At 32.8% G+C, this 20,935-nt stretch overlaps 1 protein-coding gene across 5 annotated transcripts in view; it reads left to right on the forward strand.

Annotated features, from left to right (window-relative positions):
- Nucleotides 1-5,459: 5,459 nt before the first annotated feature.
- LOC101738898 (DENN domain-containing protein Crag) overlaps nt 5,460-20,935 on the forward strand; it is a 52,366-nt gene continuing 36,890 nt past the window's right edge. For 4 of the 5 annotated variants that reach the window (XM_004929693.4, XM_012693345.3, XM_012693344.3 and 1 more), the window contains exons 1-4: nt 5,460-5,738; nt 5,935-6,075; nt 16,321-16,485; nt 19,564-19,803. In XM_004929693.4, the coding sequence (XP_004929750.1) occupies nt 5,949-6,075; nt 16,321-16,485; nt 19,564-19,803 (532 nt within the window). In that variant the 5' untranslated portion in view covers nt 5,460-5,738; nt 5,935-5,948. Of the gene's footprint in view, nt 5,828-5,934; nt 6,076-16,320; nt 16,486-19,563; nt 19,804-20,935 lie in introns of all 5 variants that reach the window. The other variant, XM_021350283.3, reaches the window with a different exon arrangement.

Here is a 20,935-nt window from a genome sequence, read left to right on the forward strand (position 1 = left end):
ATCCAAGAAGCTCCAGCACAGGAACACAAAGGCAAGGCAAGTGTGTATTGCCACATCACCCCTTAATATATCTGAAGCAAGTATAAGTAAACAATCAGAACCAGCAAAAAAAAACTGTTGTTCCTGAGGACAAATTTGACAGTGATGAGTCAAATGCACCAGCAACAGAAGGATCAACTGTTGACTATGAGTTATCTCTCTATATCTCCACTCCATCAAAGACTTGTGCACTTCAGACTATAGCTCTCAAGAAGACTAAAAAATTGAAAAAATGAATGTGTTAACAACTTTATCTAAAGTGAAAAATAAACAACGTTTATATATTGGTCTTCCACAAGAATTATGTTTCATAATAGGCTTGATTGAGAAACATACAAATGTTTCTGAACAAAATATTATATTATGTCTGATGAGAATAACATTAAATAGAACATTCTCTCAATTGGCTGATGATTTCGATTTATCTGTAAGTCAAGCAAGCAATATATTTTTCAACAAACTCCCAGAAATTGCAAATGTAATATCACCCCTTGTTAGACTATAAAAAAAACAATACAATAAATATATATGCAGGAAGGATAATTGATGTCAACTTGGTGGAAAATAGAAAGTTTTTAGATAGTTTGCCACCTACAAAACTCTTTAATTAAATAAGTAATCCTTACTTATAAATAGGAAGTTTTGTAAGTATTTTCACTCTTCATTCAAAAACTACTGAACAGATTTTAATAAGACTTATGCTGGTCTTCTATGGCTAGCAACTCATTATTATTTTGATTCTGTTTTCCACAAATGTGCTAAATATGGGCTTATATATATGAAAAGGAATAAATATTAATGTTATGTAACCTTTGTACCTGTATGTTAAGAATAATTTTTAATAAAACATAATTTAAATTGAAATATTATTTTTATTAAATCACATTCACTTTGTACACATCAATATTTTGTACTCCCTAAAAGGAAAATAGGTATAAAGTTTTTTTTAAATATTTAACATTACATTTTTGTGTAAGATTAGAAAATTGTTATTCTTCCAAAAAGAAACTACATTATCTAACAACTGTGCAACTTACTCGGAATCAAAATCAATACCTACTAATTATAGTGACCTGATTAGTTTTTTCAAAGTTGCTGGATGCTACACAAAAGTAACAAGTTTTACTTTTAGCACAATACATATGCATTTGAACTTGTGCATAATATCTTTCTTTAATTTTTTTTTGCCTTTTTATTTATGGAAACATAGCATTACTCACTTGCTTGTTTGTAGATCTATCAAAAAAACATAATTTATGTTTTTTTTAGCACAGTGGGCAATACCCTATTATTCATATTAATTATATACGGCGCGGCGATGCGAAAATTCATTACTGAATTATTTAAGAATGATAGGCATAATATAATATTTTAATTCGCGATCTGTTTATAATTTTTAATATATGATTTAAAAATAAGTTATCTTTAATATTTTTAATTTTGTGATTTATGGGGTGGTCACAGTCATTATTATAAAAATAGAAATTTTGAGGAAATATAAATGTTTAATACAAATTATTTTGATAATCGAAATAAATTCATATCAATCCAAATTCATATTTGAACTATGAAAATTGTATGGTATGTAAACAGAAATATATTTTATAATTATAATGACTATTTATTCCATGCAGTATCTGTGCAAGCTTCTCTAACCGACACTGCAACTAGAATAAAGTCTAATAAAGAATAAGAATAAACTTTTCTTCGAAGCTCAATTCTACAAGGGTATTCAATCAGATAGCTATCTATCTGTCGTTCCTGTATGAAATTTTGGTATGTCGAAATCTTGGATAAATCCAGCAAAGCTAAATAAAGTATTTACCTAAAAAATATGTTTATGCTTAAAGTCACGTGTTTATGTTATTCGAAAGTATTAAGCTCCAAGCAGCATTTAGCTCCAACTAAATTCATTAAGAACCAATTTTTCAATCGATGATTAAAACAACATTAATACTGAGAATGAATATTTATTTATAAAATACACATATGTTTTGACCACGAATTTTGCACGATAATTTAAATTAATATTCATTAATATTAATTTAAATAAATATGAATTAATCTTCTTCTTCTATAACCCATAGTCAACAGTTGATCCTTCTGTTGCTGGTGCATTTGACTCATCACTGTCAAATTTGTCCGCAGGAACAACAGTTTTTTTTTTTGCTGGTTCTGATTGTTTACTTATACTTGCTTCAGATATATTAAGGGGTGATGTGGCAATACACACTTGCCTTGCCTTTGTGTTCCTGTGCTGGAGCTACTTGGATAGCTTTGTCATTACTACACCTATTTTCAAGTGGCTGGACATCTGGAAATATGAAATAATGTTAGCAATTTCCAACAAACGTATAGTTTGTAAATATATAGGATTATATGTGTACTGTCGTAGTAGTAGTAGTAGTATTTAACTTCCTAGTCATCATCATCAGCCCATATAATATATCCCCTTGCTGGACACTGGCCTTCACTACCATTGAGAGGGTTTTTAGGCCTTAGTCCACCACGCTGGCCTAGTGCTGGTTGGTGGATTACACACCTAAGAAAATCCTAAGAACATTGAGGTGTGCAGGTTTCATCACAATTTTATTTTTTATTTTTTTTTATTGCTTAGATGAGTGGACGAGCTCACAGCCCACCTGGTGTTAAGTGGTTACTGGAGCCCATAGACATCTAAAAACGTAAATGCGCCACCCACCTTAGTTTTCCTTCCTTCCTTCCCACCTGTTTTCCTTCACTGTTAAAGTAAGTAAGTGATATTACACTGTGATAAATTTTCATTTTCACAAACTTCCTAGTACCTTATGTAATAGGAACTGAGATCCACTTGCCCATTTTGGCTACTTCCACTAACTAACTAACTATTCTCATTTTTTCTGATATTGTTATTTGATTAGGAGATCTGTGAGTGTAACTAATTATTGACAGTTACACCTACCTTGACTACAAGATGGCAAAGGTATAATAATACGACACATCTCATTTTTAGTCGTCTCTTCAATTTCCTTGATAATAGTGAGTCTTTGCCGTTTCACAAATGCAGGCCGAGGTTCACTATGAGTGAATTTTCGTTTTCTATCTGCCCGACAATCGAATTTGGATGGTAAACAGTTTGGTTTCATTCGAATTCATTTGATGGAGCTCATTATCTTGTATTGCATATAATTCTCCATGTAGTTTTCCAGCTAAAACATGAAATAATTTTCCAACAATTTCAATACATAACCTATAAAAAAAATATTAAAATGTTATTTTACTAATGTTAGGAATATAATTTCGACTGTGTCAAAATGTTATTATAATGTATACCTACATTATCTCTTGAAAGATAAATAATGAACATATTTACTTATTTGTTTATATTACCTATGTGAACTCTTAACCTATCTTTTTTATACCTTCATAGCGATAGGTATATAGGAGGATGGAAAAAATGTATTTGGTCTAACTTTACGCGAATGCACATTAGTTTATTTATTTTGTTTTTAATTTTTTTAATTAAACTGTATACCAATTAATTGATCCTTCAGGATTTATAATTGTTTTTTTTTCACGATTAAAACCGCGTAGAAAGTTTAGGCATTATAATTGACGCATGCGCCATAGATTATACACTTATGGCATGCGCAGTACACATATTTTGTATACATTTATTCAACTAATACAATTAATTAAACAAAAAATGAGTAATTTCGAAAGAGAACAAACGTATTTTATATAAGAACAATCGAAAATGAATATTTACGAGTAATTAAGGACGAAAAAATATTAAAAATTGCAATCGAGGGGCTAACTTTTAGATATATTTTTAATATTTTTTTTAAAATAAATAAATGGGGAACAAACAATTATTAACAGTGAACAATCAAGAACAAATGACGAACAAACGAATTAATAGAAAATAAGTAGAAAACAGGAAAAAAAAAATTTTTTGAGGGGCTAACTTCATTCACCTGTAAATTTGGCCCCCCTTTTTTTGATTTTCGGATAATTTTTTTTAAATTGTTTGTTCGTCTTTTGTTTATTTATAATTAATTAAACAAATGCTTACCGTTAAGTGGGCTCCCCTTACTAGACATCTTTATTTTTATCGCTCAGATTAATTAATTTTGATCAATTATCGTTTGTTCGATGACTATTGGTGATTGTTCGATCATAAAAACAATTAAATTCCCAATTATTAATTATTTTATATTAATGTTATACCGAAATACTTCACGAGATGGCGTTACAAAAAATCCCTTCCCAAAACTATAAAACCGTTGTAATTGTCTACTAAATAAATAATATTTATTCGTAGGTACTCAATGACGCGCGCCAAGTACGATAAATATTTTTTTTTTTATTTTTAAATTTTCAAATATATTTTTTTAATTTTTTCAACATTATGACAGTTTCTTGGTATTTTTTTGTATTTCACATCTTTTTGTAGAGAATGAAAGTTATTGAAGTCTGAATTTAAAAACTACAGTAAGAGGCTTAAATAAAAAGCTGAACTTAACTCAGCCTTAATTAGAATTTTTTTCGGAATTCAGTAGTAAAGTTCAAGCTATTTTGATGAAATTAAAACTGAAATATTCATAACATCTTAAACAATCACCTACGAATAAATATTATTTATTATATTATTTATTATACGAATAAATATTATTTATTATACGAATAAATATTATTTATTTAGTAGACAATTACAACGGTTTTATAGTTTTGGGAAGGGATTTTTTGTAACGCCATCTCGTGAAGTATTTCGGTATAACATTAATATAAAATAATTAATAATTGGGAATTTAATTGTTTTTATGATCGAACAATCACCAATAGTCGTCGAACAAACGATAATTGATCAAAATGAATTAATTTAAGCGATAAAAATAACGATGTCTAGTAAGAGGGGCCCACTTAACGGTGATCATTTGCTTAATTAATTATAAATAAACAAAAAACGAACAAACAATTTTTACATTCGAACATCAACGAACAAAGGACGAACAAATAAATAAAAATAAAAAAAATACGAAAATAAAAAAAATGGGGGCCAAATTTACAGAGCCCTACCCTAGTGAGATACTTTTTGGCGAGAACGCGAGGAGTGAAATTCTGCGATTTTTTATTTTGTCTATTTAGTGTTTCTTCAGGTTAACTGTTTAGTATCTGTGAAAGTGCACAAATGTGAGAAAATGAACAAAGGCCCTGGACGTAATTTCTCGGGGTCCTCCAAAAAGTCCACTGAAAAAAATGTCAGGAAATGACCACTATTTTACTGAGATTATATTTCATCCCATATAATCTCATTTCATATAATTTCACTTCATATCATCATTTTTCATAAAAATATGAATATAAATTAAAATAAGACATGACTTAATGATCTTAGTTACCAGGTCATAAAATTCCTTTAAAAAAATCCAAAGAGTATTAAGTTAGTATCATCCATAGATAATACACTTAATATCTATCATCTGTGATTAAACCATCAAAAATGAAGTTTATGAAAATCAGTAAAAAATAAACCCTTTCATTAAAGCTAATTAGTTGTATATTTAAGATTCTGCCGAAATAAAATAAAGCAATACTGAATAAATTGAGGACAATAATAAACACTTCGAAATAAAAACCATTGGATGTATGTGTAATGGATCTTCATCGGCAATTGAAAACAATAAAATTTAAGTTCACTTCAAAGGTTTCATTACTTTGTGAGTTCCTTATTTCAGTATATTTTTGAAAAAAAAACATTCACATTGGCTTTTTGAAGGTATCATGAACGAAAAATAATTATCAGGTAGTGAGTAAAATGAAAAAAATTACTTAAATTAAATTACCTATATATTTCGTTATTAGTACCACTTTTTTGTAAATTTCAAATAATATTTACAGTAAGTTCAATTCCAGGTAATTTGTAAAAAATGGATGATCGAAAGGTAGCCGATTATTTTGTTGTGGCGGGGCTACCTGAAACCCCCGAACTGCTGGATGATTCTGACTCTGGTCACTTGAAGGGATACAGCTGCAAAGCTCCTATTACTGATATTGGTAAGTAAAATTTATTAATCCTAAGACTGAATTAAACATGAACATTATGACCGTATTCGTTTTCAGATTTATAAAATGTTTGTTCTGTATCAAATGACTTGTAAATTATAGTAAATATAATACTAAATGTTGTTCTATCAATCATAAAATGTGTCTAAATGTTTCACCTAATTATTTTACCAATTTGTGAAGAAAATTGGCTTTGTATACACATTTATTTATTGAATATAATGTTTTTATGATCTTTTTTTGGAAATATTGATATATTATTCTTTTTATTACAATAACATTTTGATGAAAATATCTTACTATTTGAGGCTAATTATTTTTCATTTGGTCATTTCAATGTTTCACACACTTATACTTTAGACATAATGTATTAAATTTTAAACAACTATTTTGAATATTTATATAATATTAAAATGGTTTGATCAGGTGTTGTATTTAAAATTTTCAATTTTTTTTTCTTGCATTTATTTCATTGCCTGAATACTATTTAACAAAAAAAACACATTCTTCTCACCACTGAGTGTGGGTAGTGCAGTATGTCTTCTTTTCACCTGCATTCTTATTTGACATATCCTGTTTCACAGAGTCAATCCAATTCTTTTTAAGGCACCCCTTATATAACTGACTGCTATCATAAAGTAAATAATGAGTTGGTAACAGCTAATTCTTTCAAACATACTCTAGCATAAGTCACAACCTTGCTCAGGCTCATGTAATATATTTACCATGGTATATTTACCTAAACTATTATGAAACTAAAATAGAAATTGGTCATTACAGTGATGAACTACTAAACAGAAACTGTGCCTGTTTTGTAATTATTGTCATATTGTTCCTTATATCAGAAAAATAAAAGTTATAATTTAATAAAAGAATTATATAGTAAATAAAGTACATTCCTGTAATAACAGATGCTGAAGATTGATATATATGTATATTTATTACTTTATGAATAAAACCTATTATACTCTGCTATGACTTATAGCAGAGGCTCCCAAACTTATTTTGTCTACTGCCCATTTTGAGAATGAATTATTTTTTATGGCCCCCATTTTTTCACCTACTTAAAATCACTATAGCGAGAGCTCAACTGGTGTCTAAGAGCCTTCCTAGATGAAATTGCAAATCGCCTTCCAAGCCTCTACACAATGTCCTCCCCTTTTTTTCCGAGTCACTTACCCTTTAGACTTGCAGCACCCACAAGGAGGCGTTATCGCCCACTTTGAGAAAGGCTGACTTGCAACATATTATTTGTTTTTTGTATGGACCTTCCTTCCTTGGAATACCGAGATTTTTTTTGGCAAGTTTTAACAATGGCCTATTTAGACAAAAAAGAGCATTAATTTTATACATAAATAATGATTCAGGTCTCACAAGTTCATGCCCACTTGGTGTTATGATTATCAGAGATTATAAACATCACAAATTATATGCCACTTCCAGTCTACAGAAATGGGGTTAATACTTCAAAGGTATTATATAATGGCTGTCCCACCCCGCTAACCACAATTCTTAGGATATTTTAAATTGTCTAAGATTTTAAAACAATATATCGTCTTCTCGCATTAAAACTGTATAATCCCAAAGCTTACTAATTTTTCATTTTAACTTCATGCGTCATCTTTGCAATATTTTTTTTTTTTACCAGTTACATTATCTGACTTTTATAGTAAGATAAAATTATGTATTCATTTTGTTAATAGTAGTAAAAAATGGGTAAATTAAAAAAAAAAAAACAACTACGGTATATTAGTTCAATTTCGAATATTTTTGGAAATTGTACACTTTTTTTGCGAAAAGACGATATGATGTTAAAAATAACCAGCTCTGCCATCGACCTTCATTTCTGGGAATACATTGTAACCTTGCATTCAGTACAGAATTCAAATGTGGACTAATTGATTATGTAGGTCATTATTTCATTATTTTCCGACTATTCAGCTTTGACATATTAATTATCACACCCACAAATAACTCCATAATCATTTTAGTCAACAATACGAATATTTCATTTATCAAATTGTATTATACCTTATTTGAAAAGAAAAATCAATTTCATAAAGTTAGTATGTTTCATGAACTAGGAAATCAAAGTCTAAAATCAAAAAATCAAAATCAAAAAAGTTTTATTCAACATAAATGAAAGTACATACTTGTTGAACGTCAAAAGAATTACCGCCAATTCACAAGAATTAGCCTCCGTCCTGAGAAGAATTGGCAAGAAACTCAGCGGGCATGTTTTTTTTTTTTTTTTTTTTTTAAATATTAGATTTTTATTTTTATTTTAAATATTTTTTTTTTTTTTAAATATTCATATTACAATAAGTAATTATAACATAACAATTTTACAATATTGAAATTCCCGGAGCGAGCAACTCATTCCCACTTTGTGCAATCTTCTAGATAATCATTGACTTTATAGTAAGCTTTATTGCACAGATGTTCTTTAATAGTTTTCTTAAACCTATGTATATGTAGGTTCTGAACATCTTGTGGGATTTTGTTGTACAGGCGCACAGACAAACACCCGAATGAATTTCGTATCTTATGTAACCTACTCATCGGCACAACAAGCTTGTGTTTGTTCCTAGTATTTCTATTATGTATGTCCGACATCTTAGGAAACTCCTCAATATGTTTACGAACATACATCAAATTTTCAAAGATGTACTGGGATGGCATAGTGAGAACTTTAATTTCTTTAAATTTTTCCCTCAGGGATTCCCTTGAGTGCATGTTATAAATAGCACGTATAGCTCTTTTCTGCAGAATAAATATCATTTCTACATCGGCCGCATTGCCCCATAGCAAAATGCCATAGGACATGACACTGTGGAAGTAACTAAAGTAAACTAAACGAGCCGTGTCCGCATTTGTTAACATTCTAATTTTTTTTACTGCGTATGCTGCAGAGCTAAGCTTACTCGCCAATTTATGAATATGAGGTCCCCACTGCAGTTTGGAGTCCACTGTTATACCAAGAAATACGGTTGACTCAACAAGCTCCAATGATTCCTCAGAAACAATTACATTACTATCTACTTGTCTCACATTTAAAGATGATTTAATACATTTTAAAGTAAATTTAATACATTTCGTTTTCTTACTATTCAATAATAGGTTATTGATACGGAACCAATGAACCACACACGAAATCGCATCATTCACTTCGTCATAGACTTGTAATTGTCGTTTCATTTTAAATAATAAAGATGTATCATCTGCGAATAATACGACCTCGTGTCGGGACTCAATAAAACTAGGCAAATCGTTTATATATATTAGAAATAAAAAAGGACCCAAAATGGAACCCTGAGGTACACCCATTTTCAACGTGGTGCCTGAAGATCTATTTCCTTTCACATCTACTGTTTGTATCCTTCCTGATAAATAGGAAGTAATAAGTTCCAATGCACCATCCCTAATACCATAGTGATGTAGTTTCCTCACCAATGTTTCATGTTCAACACAGTCAAATGCTTTGGATAAGTCACAGAAAATTCCAAGACAATCATGCGATTCCTCCCAAGATTGAAATATATGTTTGATTAGATAAGCACCTGCATCAGTTGTAGAGCGACCCCTGGTAAACCCGAATTGTTTATTATGAAGCAGGTTATTTGAATTGAAATGTTCTAAAAGTTGTGTCAAAATAATTTTTTCAAAGATTTTACTCAACGTAGGGAGTACTGAAATAGGTCTATAGTTAGAGGGGTCATCAGTACTACCAGATTTAAAAAGAGGAATCACTTTACTATGTTTCATTAAGTCAGGAAATACACCACACTTAATACAATCATTAAAAATACTAACAAGATGAGAAGCAATAATGTCTATTACAGACTTCAAAACCTTTACTGATATTCCCCACAAGTCAGCTGTATTTTTTACATTAAGGCTATTAAAACTTTTTATTATATTGTTTGAATTAATTTTCTTAAATTTAAAAATTTCATTGCATTTCTTGACATGGTTATGCAATAATATTTCAGCTGCTGTGGGGGATGAATTTAGAGATGTGGTAGTTGAAACTGGAATGTCAGAGAAAAACTTTTCAAAAGCATTAGCCACATCTTCATGACTAGTTACCAATTTATCGTCTATTTTTAACGAGAATTCTTGATGGCTATTTCTGACTTTTCCACTTTCTCTACCAATGATGTTCCAAGTCATCTTTATCTTGTCAGGGGCATTTTTGATTAAGTCACTTAAATGTAAAGATTTTGCCGCTAAACAAACTTTTCTAAATAGTTTGGAATAGTTCCTGACATATTGATGAAATGTTTCATCATTATTATAAGCTTTTTCAGAGTACAGATCATACAATTTTTTTCTACTTTTGTACACTCCGGTGGTGGCCCACTCGCTGAACACCGTTTTGTTTTTTAATGTTACAGTTTTAGGAATAAATACATCAGTAAAGACCATATTAATTCTCTCAAACATATTCTGGTATGATAAATTTGGGTTTTTGTTATAAATAATTTCTGAATGTTCTTGCTTAATATTATTTCTAAACTTCTCAATTCGTTTTTTATTAATAGGAACAATCACAAGAGTATTTTTATCTTTAGAATTCATAATAGATTCAAAAGACACAAATTGTCCACTATGGTCTGATGTTAATTGATTAATAATTTTTTTGTTAATCGGTGTTACATTTGTAAATATGTTATCTAAACATGTTGCCGATGTGGTCGTTGTCCTAGTAGGCTCTAGAAATAAGTTTGGGAGGTTATATGACTTTAACAATGTTCTGAATCTAATAGTGGTATTTGTGTTTTCTAAAAGATTGATATTATAATCACCACATACAAAAATTTGTTTATTAGAGACAGAAAGCTTTAGCAATACATTTTCCAAAATATTTTCAAAAGAATCATATAACGCATCAGGAGGTCTGTACACACTTACAACAATGAATCGCTCAAGCTCTACACAGGCCATTTCAATAATCCGTTCCACAGAGAGGCTCACAATGTCTCTACGTTCCTTACATTTATAATCTTTATTAACAATGATCAGTCTGATGATCAGTCTTTATTAACAATGATCAGAGAATCTGAGAGGGATATCATTAAGAAATTAGTTGTGGTTACCGTAAATGCTACACATAACCTGTGTCAAGTTACTTGTGGTTAAATTATTATATTTAAATGACGTCAGACCTTGGTGGCTTATTTTATACTTGTCCTGTACAGAGGAATTATCATAAATGCAGTGCAGATTATTTTTCAGTACTATATTGTTGTAAAATCACTTTAAACCTAATAACAAATATATATTTGGGTATGCCTTTAAAATTACTTTTTAATAGTCTTAAATTTATACCTGACTATAATCTATCAAATAATATTATAAATATTCAGATTAGTTATCTTAAAAATTATTTGCGGTCAAGTGTCTAGAAAACTAGTAATGATAGGAATTGAGGGGAGGGTTGTAAATAAACACATCGAATTCAGTATTTTAATCTGTTTAGATTTTTTTTGCTTGTTTTTTAAAAGACGTTTTAGTTAATGCACATAATGTATATGGATACCGCAACCTGAATGGAATGGATGAAGCGATATGAAAAAAATATCTTAGTAATGAATACATATTCGTATCTTCAAGCACCAGCTACCAAAAGTTCGACATAGGAACATCCGGTGGTAGATTCTGCAAAGCACCGCTCTTGTTAGCTAGCTAGCTTGTTGGCTAGTGTTAGCGAATTCTCTCAGATTGAGCCTGTGAGCTCACCTATCCGCCCGCGCGTAGCTGGATAGGTAGGGGAAAAAAACATTCGTATAGAATATTTTTTATTTTATTGGTATAGTTTTGTGTCATTGTGTTCTTTCATTTTTGTGACCCATCTGATGTTAAATGGTTACATAAATATCAAAAACGAATATGACGCCAACCGATGTGAGACACGAATTTGAGATTTCATTTTTATCGAAACGCATTACTGCTTCACGGCAGATGTAAGCAAGGCCAATTTTAATGTAGAACTTACTTTTTTAATGTAATGATAGAAGATTTAATTCACGAAGTACAGTAAAAAAAAAAAAAATTGTTACCACTTAACAACCGGCTTATAAGTCAAGTCCACATAATAATTGTACAGATTTGTAGTTCACGGTCATTTAAAAGAAAAAAACAGTCTTTTTGTTTGTGCGTTTTTGTCGAATTTATCAATGTAGGTTGTTATCATTTTATACATTTTTTCGTGATCCAATTTCGATTGTACAAATTGTGTTTTTGCTGCTTAAGGTCAACGATCTTAGAGCCAGGTAAAGGTAAACCAATGGAGTGTGCTGTGAGTTCTTCGGCTCAACTTTATCGATAAAAAAAAACAACCTTGTACCGTCGCTAATTGAACTGATGTACTACATAATCAAAATATGGAGGATTGTCGCTCTTGTGACATAAGATTGGAACTTCAATTTCATTGGCTATAACGTAATTGCTGTTCTGTTGTGCAAAACAAAACTCAGGAGTGTTTGAAGGCAGAAATAGGCATTAAGGTTGCAAGGGTGTAGGTAGGTACACACCGTACCAGCAACCTATAGTATACGAACTAAGGAACTAGGACTAAAAATATGGGAGAATGCTGCTACTAACTATAATTGTAACTATAATTAACTATAAATGTAACTATAATTGAGACCTTAGAACTGATATCTCAAGGTAGGTGGCGCATTTACGTTGTAGATGTCTATGGGCTCCAGTAACCACTTAACACCAGATGGGCTGTGAGCTCGTCCACTCATCTAAGCAATAAAAAACTATGAACAAATTATAGAAGTATTAAATGAGAATGTTTTTTTTTTAATTCTATTTTTAAAGAAGTTAAAAGAAAAAAGTTTTCTTAAGGTGATTACCGTTTTTTAATTTACTCTCAATTTTTTTTTACTTTAAAAGAGAAGTTATTTAGGAATTTCTCCAAAAACCATTGAGTACTTTCTATTGATTGGTTTTAAATCAAAATAACTAGAAAAAATGTCATCACGCGAAATAATGTAGGTATTTTGCTTTTTAGTGCTAAGCGCTAATGGGTTGTAACGATTTGAATTGGTCTTCAATTTGTAAATTTATATCTACAAATCTAGCGCGTGTATAGCCGCTGAGCACAACTGTATAGTCATAAAATATGTACATGTTTCACGAGTAAGTTTTGTATGATAGAATTAAAAACATACAATGCTTTAAATTCTTACAGTACTTCTACTTTTATGATTCTTTAAATAAATTTTTTTAGTTACTCCAATTTTTTAATGGCAAATAATTTGTAACAAGAAATAATACTAAACAACTATAAAAAATATTTTTGCATAAAAAGTGCCGAGTAGTTTGTTTATTTAAGCCGCAATTTCAATGCGAGGTGTTCGGTTGGCTATCGAGTTAAACTGGTTTGTACAGTACGAACTGGGACAGTTCCCTCATTGAGAAAAACTAGTTGGAAGCTCTACTTAACTGTGGATCGATTACTGCTGAATGGCGTCCGTGGCCGATATATGAACAGAATTAAATATTCAATAGAGCTCTCGTCATTTCGATAGATGTGATTTTTTTTGTAAATAAACGCGTTTTTTTTATTAGTTTTTTATGGCATCGATGGTACTGGAGCCCATAGACATCTACAACGTAAATGCGCCACCCACCTTGAGATATAAGTTCTAAGGTCTCACATGTATAGTTACAACGGTTGCCCCACCCTTCAAACCGAAACGCATTACTGCTTCACGGCAGAAATAAGCGGGGTGGTGGTACCTACCCGAGCGGATTCACCAGAGGTCATACCACCAGTTAATTGTTGTTCCATGAATATTTACATTTATTTAATACACATCGTATAAAAGGGACCCGAAACTGTAATAACATACAACCTTTTTAATTTTCTATGTCAAGAATGAACGTATCGTTCTGTCAAGTTTGTATTTTGTGAACCAAATCAATCTAAAGCAACCCCAGTTGATGATCGACGCATACCGCCACGAGAGATGAGGTCGTTGAACCAACGTTTTTGTTCCTTTTTAAATTGCAGTACACTGCGTGGCGTGCTAATAAATAACATTAGTAAAATATATCGCGGCCTCTTGTTATTTTCTGGAGCGTTTCACTTACGCTCTGTTCCATCAACACACAACGGAGATAATTCTACAGATAACATTTGTTTAATACTAAATGTGGGTGGGTGGCCATGATTGCCTACCGCTAGATTGCCTTCATTGGCACAGCCTATTGAAATTAATCTTCTTTTCTTATTTACGTTTGTGTTAAAGTGTTGAAACTTTATATACTTAGTTGTTTTTGGTACTTTAGGGAATATTTTCTGACTTAGTATTACCAACGTATGAATAGTATTAACAAATTAACAAACGTTATGAATTTGACGGTAGTGAGATAATAACGTGAGGAACTCGGCAATGTAAATTAAAACAGTACTTTTTTGATTGATTAATTAATTAATCATGTTAATACATGTAGATGTCATTGTGTGCAATGGTCACGATTGATTACTTAACAAAGGGCTTGTTATATGATTCATCTTATATTGACGACTTGGTCGTAGTAATTTAAATATCCTGCATAACATCGTGCCACTGCCATTAACGACAACCAATGAGAATAGAATGAACGCTTAGGCGGAGATAACATACCGTTTGCTCTTTGTATTGTATAAATGATCCTTAATGAATTACAGAGTTCATTGCCACTTCAAAACGTTTGTTGTTCTCGATACATTGTATGATGTAACGAATTAAAACATTCTTCAGTATATGAATTGATAATTAATTCATCCATCGCTGATAAGATTGTTTGCTGTACATTAATTATAGTAGCGTATTTCTAGCGAATTCTGTGTGAATTTTGATCAATTCAGCGTAACCTAATAGAAAAGATATGTTCGGTAGCTAATAGAAAAGCGGTATGTTCAGGGTCGCAGCCATGCCATGGTTCCATTCTCGGGCGGGGGTACCATTTATTCTAAACAAGGTAATCAACTAATGTGTTCACAGACGATTTTTATTATAATGGAACATTGTGTCATAATAAAAAATAAAAAAAATTTAAGAATGTACTAGTCGAGTCAGTACAATCCCACAGCTTATTTTTGTCGCGAATCTGGCGTTAGGGCTTGAAGAAATTGAGATGGGAGAACTCATATTATGATCTGTTATACATATACGTAGATTCTGAGTTCTGATAGTATCTTCCATTCACTCTCTTTTGAATTATCGTCAGGTTTGAGCCCCGTGAGCTCACCTACTAGTTAAGGTTACGCTGAAATAGCCTCTCAAGGCTATCAGCTTAGGTAGGAAAAAAAACTTCTTTTGGAACGTAGGCCTTTGAACAGCAAACCAGTTTAGGAAGTAATTGGAGAATTAAGTTACAAAATATCATGCAGATGCAACCGCAACGAACGCTTGATCGGAATGTTGTAATACCTTTAAGAGTAAGATTGTGGACTATTTAAAATTTTACAAAAACATTTGCTGTCGTAATGCACCAATTATAATTATTTATTGTAATTATGAGAAATATAGTCTTCAACCTTACCATCGTGGACCTAATATAGTGATTACCCAGATAACTTATATATGTGGCAATAAAGTATATTTAAATCTCATCATTAAACACATGTAGTTTGAAAACTAAAAAAAACGCTAAATAGTCAACCGAATTAACAATTCATTTCATTTTTTACTGATACTTACTGGTCAGGGTGGATGGATTGCATGAATGACAATATGTGTGAGAAGAGAGTGAGCGAAGAAATATTCCATTTAATATAATAGAGACGTATGGAAGGAGAAAACATGTTGCGCCGACCCCAGGTGACTGGGAGAAGGGCAGGAGAGTGATGATGCTGACTTACTGGTCAGGATATTAGAGCGAAATTATAAAATTATTGTATTGTCATCGGTCCTTGGTGCGCAAGGGCGGATCCAGCTTTGGCGCCAGGAGGGGGACACATAGTCGTGGGCAAGTTAAGAACTTATAATTTAAGTTTGATAACAATAGATAATAAATAAATCATGATGTTCTTCAATTAGTCCAAGTTAGTTCAAGTCGTGGAACTAGCTCAGGTGGGGGTCATGACCCCCATGACCCCCCCCTTGATCCGCTGTTGTTGGTGCGTGTATAAATTTTCAAGTTAAAATACTTTGAATTGGTGAATATGTACATATACTCATATATACCAAGATCTCAAAAGTGTGTTAAAAAGTATATTGTATTTATTTGCAGGCGTCGTATTTCCAACTTTAGGTGAGACTGTCCCAGACGGTTATGAATTAGTGGAAACGACACCGACGGGTCTTCCTGCTGACTTGAATCATGGCTCTATGCGATCGCCGGAATGCTTCCTTTATCTGCGAAGAGGGAGGGAGCGTCCACCACTCGTCGACATCGGTAAGTTTTTTTATTTTTTATTTTTATTGCCCTTGTAGGCAGACGAGCATACGGCCCACCTGATGGTGAGTGGTTACCGTTGCCCATGGACTTCAGCAATGCCAGGGGCAGAGCCAAGCCGCTGCCTACTGCCTAAGAGACATTTTTAATTGGATTCAGAATTATACTTTGTTCGACTCTTTTTTTTTATTGCTTAAATGGCTGGACGAGCTCCCAGCCCACCTGATGTTGAGTGTTTACTGGAGCCCATAGACATCTACAAAGTAAATGCGCCACACACCTTGAGATATAAGTTCTAAGGTCTCAGTATAGTTACAACGGCTGCCCCACCCTTCAAACCGAAACGCATTACTGCTTCACGGCAGAAATAGGTAGGGTGGTGGTACCTACCCGTGCGGACTCACAAGAGGTCTAACCACCAGTAAAAACTCAAAATTATTTCGAAGTCCCAATGTTTATCTCATTGTATATCTATAAATAGCATGTTTATTTTATTCAATTACTATGTGACAATGTGTCGCAGTATGACAATTTTATAAATTCATAAGTTCATAAATAATTCATACATCGTTCGTACAAATCAAATACATTATGTATGCATTCGAAGTTCTTATCTACGAAACAACATAAAAATAAAACGAAGTCAACAGTGATGATACCCGTGATTTAACCTTTTGAAAAAATTGTTGAATGTTTTTAATTAAAAAAATTGTACTTCCAATTCCGGTATGCCTCACGTCTAATTCGATAGCGAAATTTTAACGCCTTCTATTTCGAAAGATAGGACCTTCATACAATATCCTACCAAATTCGTGTCTCATAATGGGTCTGGTTAATCGGAAATCACACGGCGCCGTTAGAAAAAAATGGATGCGATAGGATTATGGATGATAAGGACACGATAACAGTAACCCGAAGTAGCTGAATGCGCGAACTCATACAATGAACCACTGTTCTTTAAGACCTTCTCACCCTGTGTATATGTGTGTTGTATTGGATGTGTGTTGTATTGGATGTACCCAGTGACTGTGAATAAATTCTTGTTCTTTAAGAAAATAAATAATTAGTTTGCCTTTACTAATTTCTATGTAGTGACCAATGAATCCAAGCGTGATCATTATGTTACTAGTTGCTGAATCTTTCATCTTATTCGGTTTTTTTTTTATGTAGTACATATATGGGCGAACGAGCTCTTGGACCATAATACAAATACAAAACCGAATTAACAATTAATTTCATCATTTCTTTTTATCCTATTCATACTGATTAGGGGTATTAGAACGAAGTTATAATATGTATAATCATTGTATTCTCATCGGTAATTGATGCGTGTGCAGATTTTCAAGTTATAATTGGAGGCCTTGGATTCAGTGAAAATGACAATCAAAGATTTTGTTACATACAAACAAACACAGATACGCATCGAAACAATATAATCGTCTGAAAAATTATTGAATTAGGTACATTGAAAAACCCTTTATCGTAACTCCATCAAATCAGGCTAATTTTGACATGTGTCACCTACGTCCTGACGATGCGATGTGCTTGTATTATTATTATGATGTAATATCAGATATACATATCGAAGAAATGGATTCACAATACGTCATGAGCTCGAAAAAAGAAGCGTGTATAGTTAAGGTACGATAAAAATTACGCATAAAAGATATGATATGAACAGTGTTACGATAAAAAACGTATTTATGGGTGAGCACTCGTGGTTCGGCGTTACGTTCATGTTTTTATTCGCTATAAAAGAATTCATTGCCACGGAATACTAAAGTTTTTATTTATTACACACGGATTTACCTAGAAGTAGTCAGGTCTCGGCCAATCTCAAATGGTTATTGGAGCTCATATTATACACTAAAAGTAATGGGTTATTTTCTCCCCTACCTATTCGCTGGTAGCCTATTCTAGGCTATTCCAGCTACGCCCGGACAGGTAGGTGAGCTCAGGGGTTTAACCTGAGAGAATTTGTTAACTAATAGCCCTAGCAAGAGCAGTGCTCCGCAGAATCTACCACCGGATCAGAACCGCGAACCCACTGAGAAGATCCGCCGAGAAACTCTGTGGGCAATTACCTAATAGTAAAATGCTGTGTAACCCTATAAACTATAGCCGGCAATTCGTATTAGGTGGTAGATTCAACGAAGCAGTGTTCTTGCTAGAGCTAGTGTTAGCAAAGTCTACAGGCTGAGCCCCATGAGCTCGGCGACACGCTAGGTGAACCTAGTACGTCTCGAGATTATTACCATAGGTAGGAGATGAACAAACTACAGCCACTATATGACTGATACACGACAGAAATACACAGGCCTTACTTACCACGTGAGCTCATGGGAATCAACACCAATATTTACTTAAATTTCCATAATTTGAGATTTTGATCTCACACGTTACTCTTCTATTATCTTGGAAAGCTGTATTGAAAGACGTTTTAAGTACTTATATACGTAAAAAAATTGGTACCTGCCACAGGAATTGAATTCCGATATGTAACATTGCGACCATCAAGCGATAAGCACATCCGGTGCCTTAAGACTTGAACTATGATTCTTATGGCATTACAAATTTAAATTGATCTCTCCACACAATGCTGTACATAATACATAACAATAGGTACAGTATTAACTTTCGATGTACATATATAACGAATGTAAATAAGCATTTAACCCACATTCAAATGTCATTGTGGTGATCGAATTTAAGTCAATACGATACATCAAAGCCCTGAAACTACTTTAAGACAAATATTTTTTTTGTACCGAAACTAGCGACATCTTGTAGTGGATGCCCCTCAACTTATATGTTGTTAAAGTTAAGGTATTTAATTATTGTATAACTAAACACAGAAAATAAAAGAATAATAAATCATACAAGTTTATTTGAAAATGTACAAAATCCTTAATTAAAAATAAAATATAGGATAAGTAATATGTTACTGCCGTCTACAGGAGCAATGAGAAAATAATCGAAGCGAAGCCATCTAGTGGCCGACGCCAGTAATCATTTTTGTTGAGTGGTTGAGGTGCTTATCTATAACTAATATAAGTGTATTATCTATGCGGTACATAGGTGTCATGTACGACGGAAAGGAGCGTCTAATGGCTGATGCGGAAATGGTTCTCGAGTCGTCGGGCGGTCGTGTTGCCAACGTAAATAACTCAGCAGCGAAAACCTTCATCACGTACAGACGGGCCCACCCCGGCGCCCCCTGCAACGCTTTGGTAGTCGTCGACGTGTGCGTGATAATAGTCAGCAAAGGGGAATGTCCACCTCACGCTTTCTGTATGATCGCGAAGAATTTGAATAAAGGTGAGTTAGTATCAATTAGTGATTAATTGTTTACAGTCATGAAGGATGATACGCGTTGGTGTTACTTTTTAGTTGTATCATCATAATCAGTGTTCACGTTCGAATGTATGAGAAACATCGATTTCTTGAAACTACCCGCACGTCACGTTTGATCCGATAGTAGATGCCTTCGAGAAGCCGCCTTAGAGTATTAAGTCTCCTTTGGATGCTCTTGAGCAGCTATTACTAAATCTTACCGTGTCATGGTTAATCTAAAAGACCTTCAAGTAACGAATAATACATCCACCCCAAAAAGAGTCGAACGCACACACCACATATCGTATTGTACAGTACTATGAGAGTTCTCTGGAGTGTCAACAACAACCAACCAAGCACCAAGTTTCACCAAAATCGCATAAACGTTTTAACTTATAGACATGTATTCTTAAACGAATTAAATTACGAATGATATTTATATCTATATGAAAAATGTGGCAATTGTTGCTGATTGACATAGTAATGGCTTGAAGCAGTACCTACTGCTGCTCAAGGCATTTTAAATCTTCGGAAGAACATACACTGCTTAAACGCCAAGAAACAGTGTTTTTTAGAACCTAGTCAAAAATGTTCCTTATATTTAATAAGTTATGGGTGAACATAATGGTTCTGCTTGATCTGGTGACTGATGGTGAAAGAATGAAGCTATCATACTCATATTAGGCAGTATGCAATCGTACTTTTGAAGGTTCTGTGACCCAAAAGATTAGATTTCCGGCATACTGCTATCAAGCGATGCCATACCCGATTTTACATCCTTCAGACAGGTAACACTTTTGTCCATGAAAATACGTACCTAATAACAATAGCCCCAGAAAACTAATTCCCTCATGAAGAAAGGAAGTCATGAAGTTATTTTGAATGATACTCGGTTGTAATCTATTTCTGCGAATATACTTTTTTTTTTATAAAAAAAAAATTGACTTGAATGATAAGGAGTGTCTCAAAGGGTCCGTCGGCATTCTTGTGACGTCAACAGACTTCGATAACCAAACGCACCCCGGGTTCGTTCTGCCCGTCTGGTGGCAAAAAAATCAAATCAACTTCGAAGACAAACACGTGTTATTCGTTTCACGTGTAATTGAATTTGCTTTAA

Source organism: Bombyx mori, chromosome 21, assembly GCF_030269925.1.
Source record: "Bombyx mori chromosome 21, ASM3026992v2".
Lineage (NCBI taxonomy): Eukaryota > Metazoa > Arthropoda > Insecta > Lepidoptera > Bombycidae > Bombyx > Bombyx mori.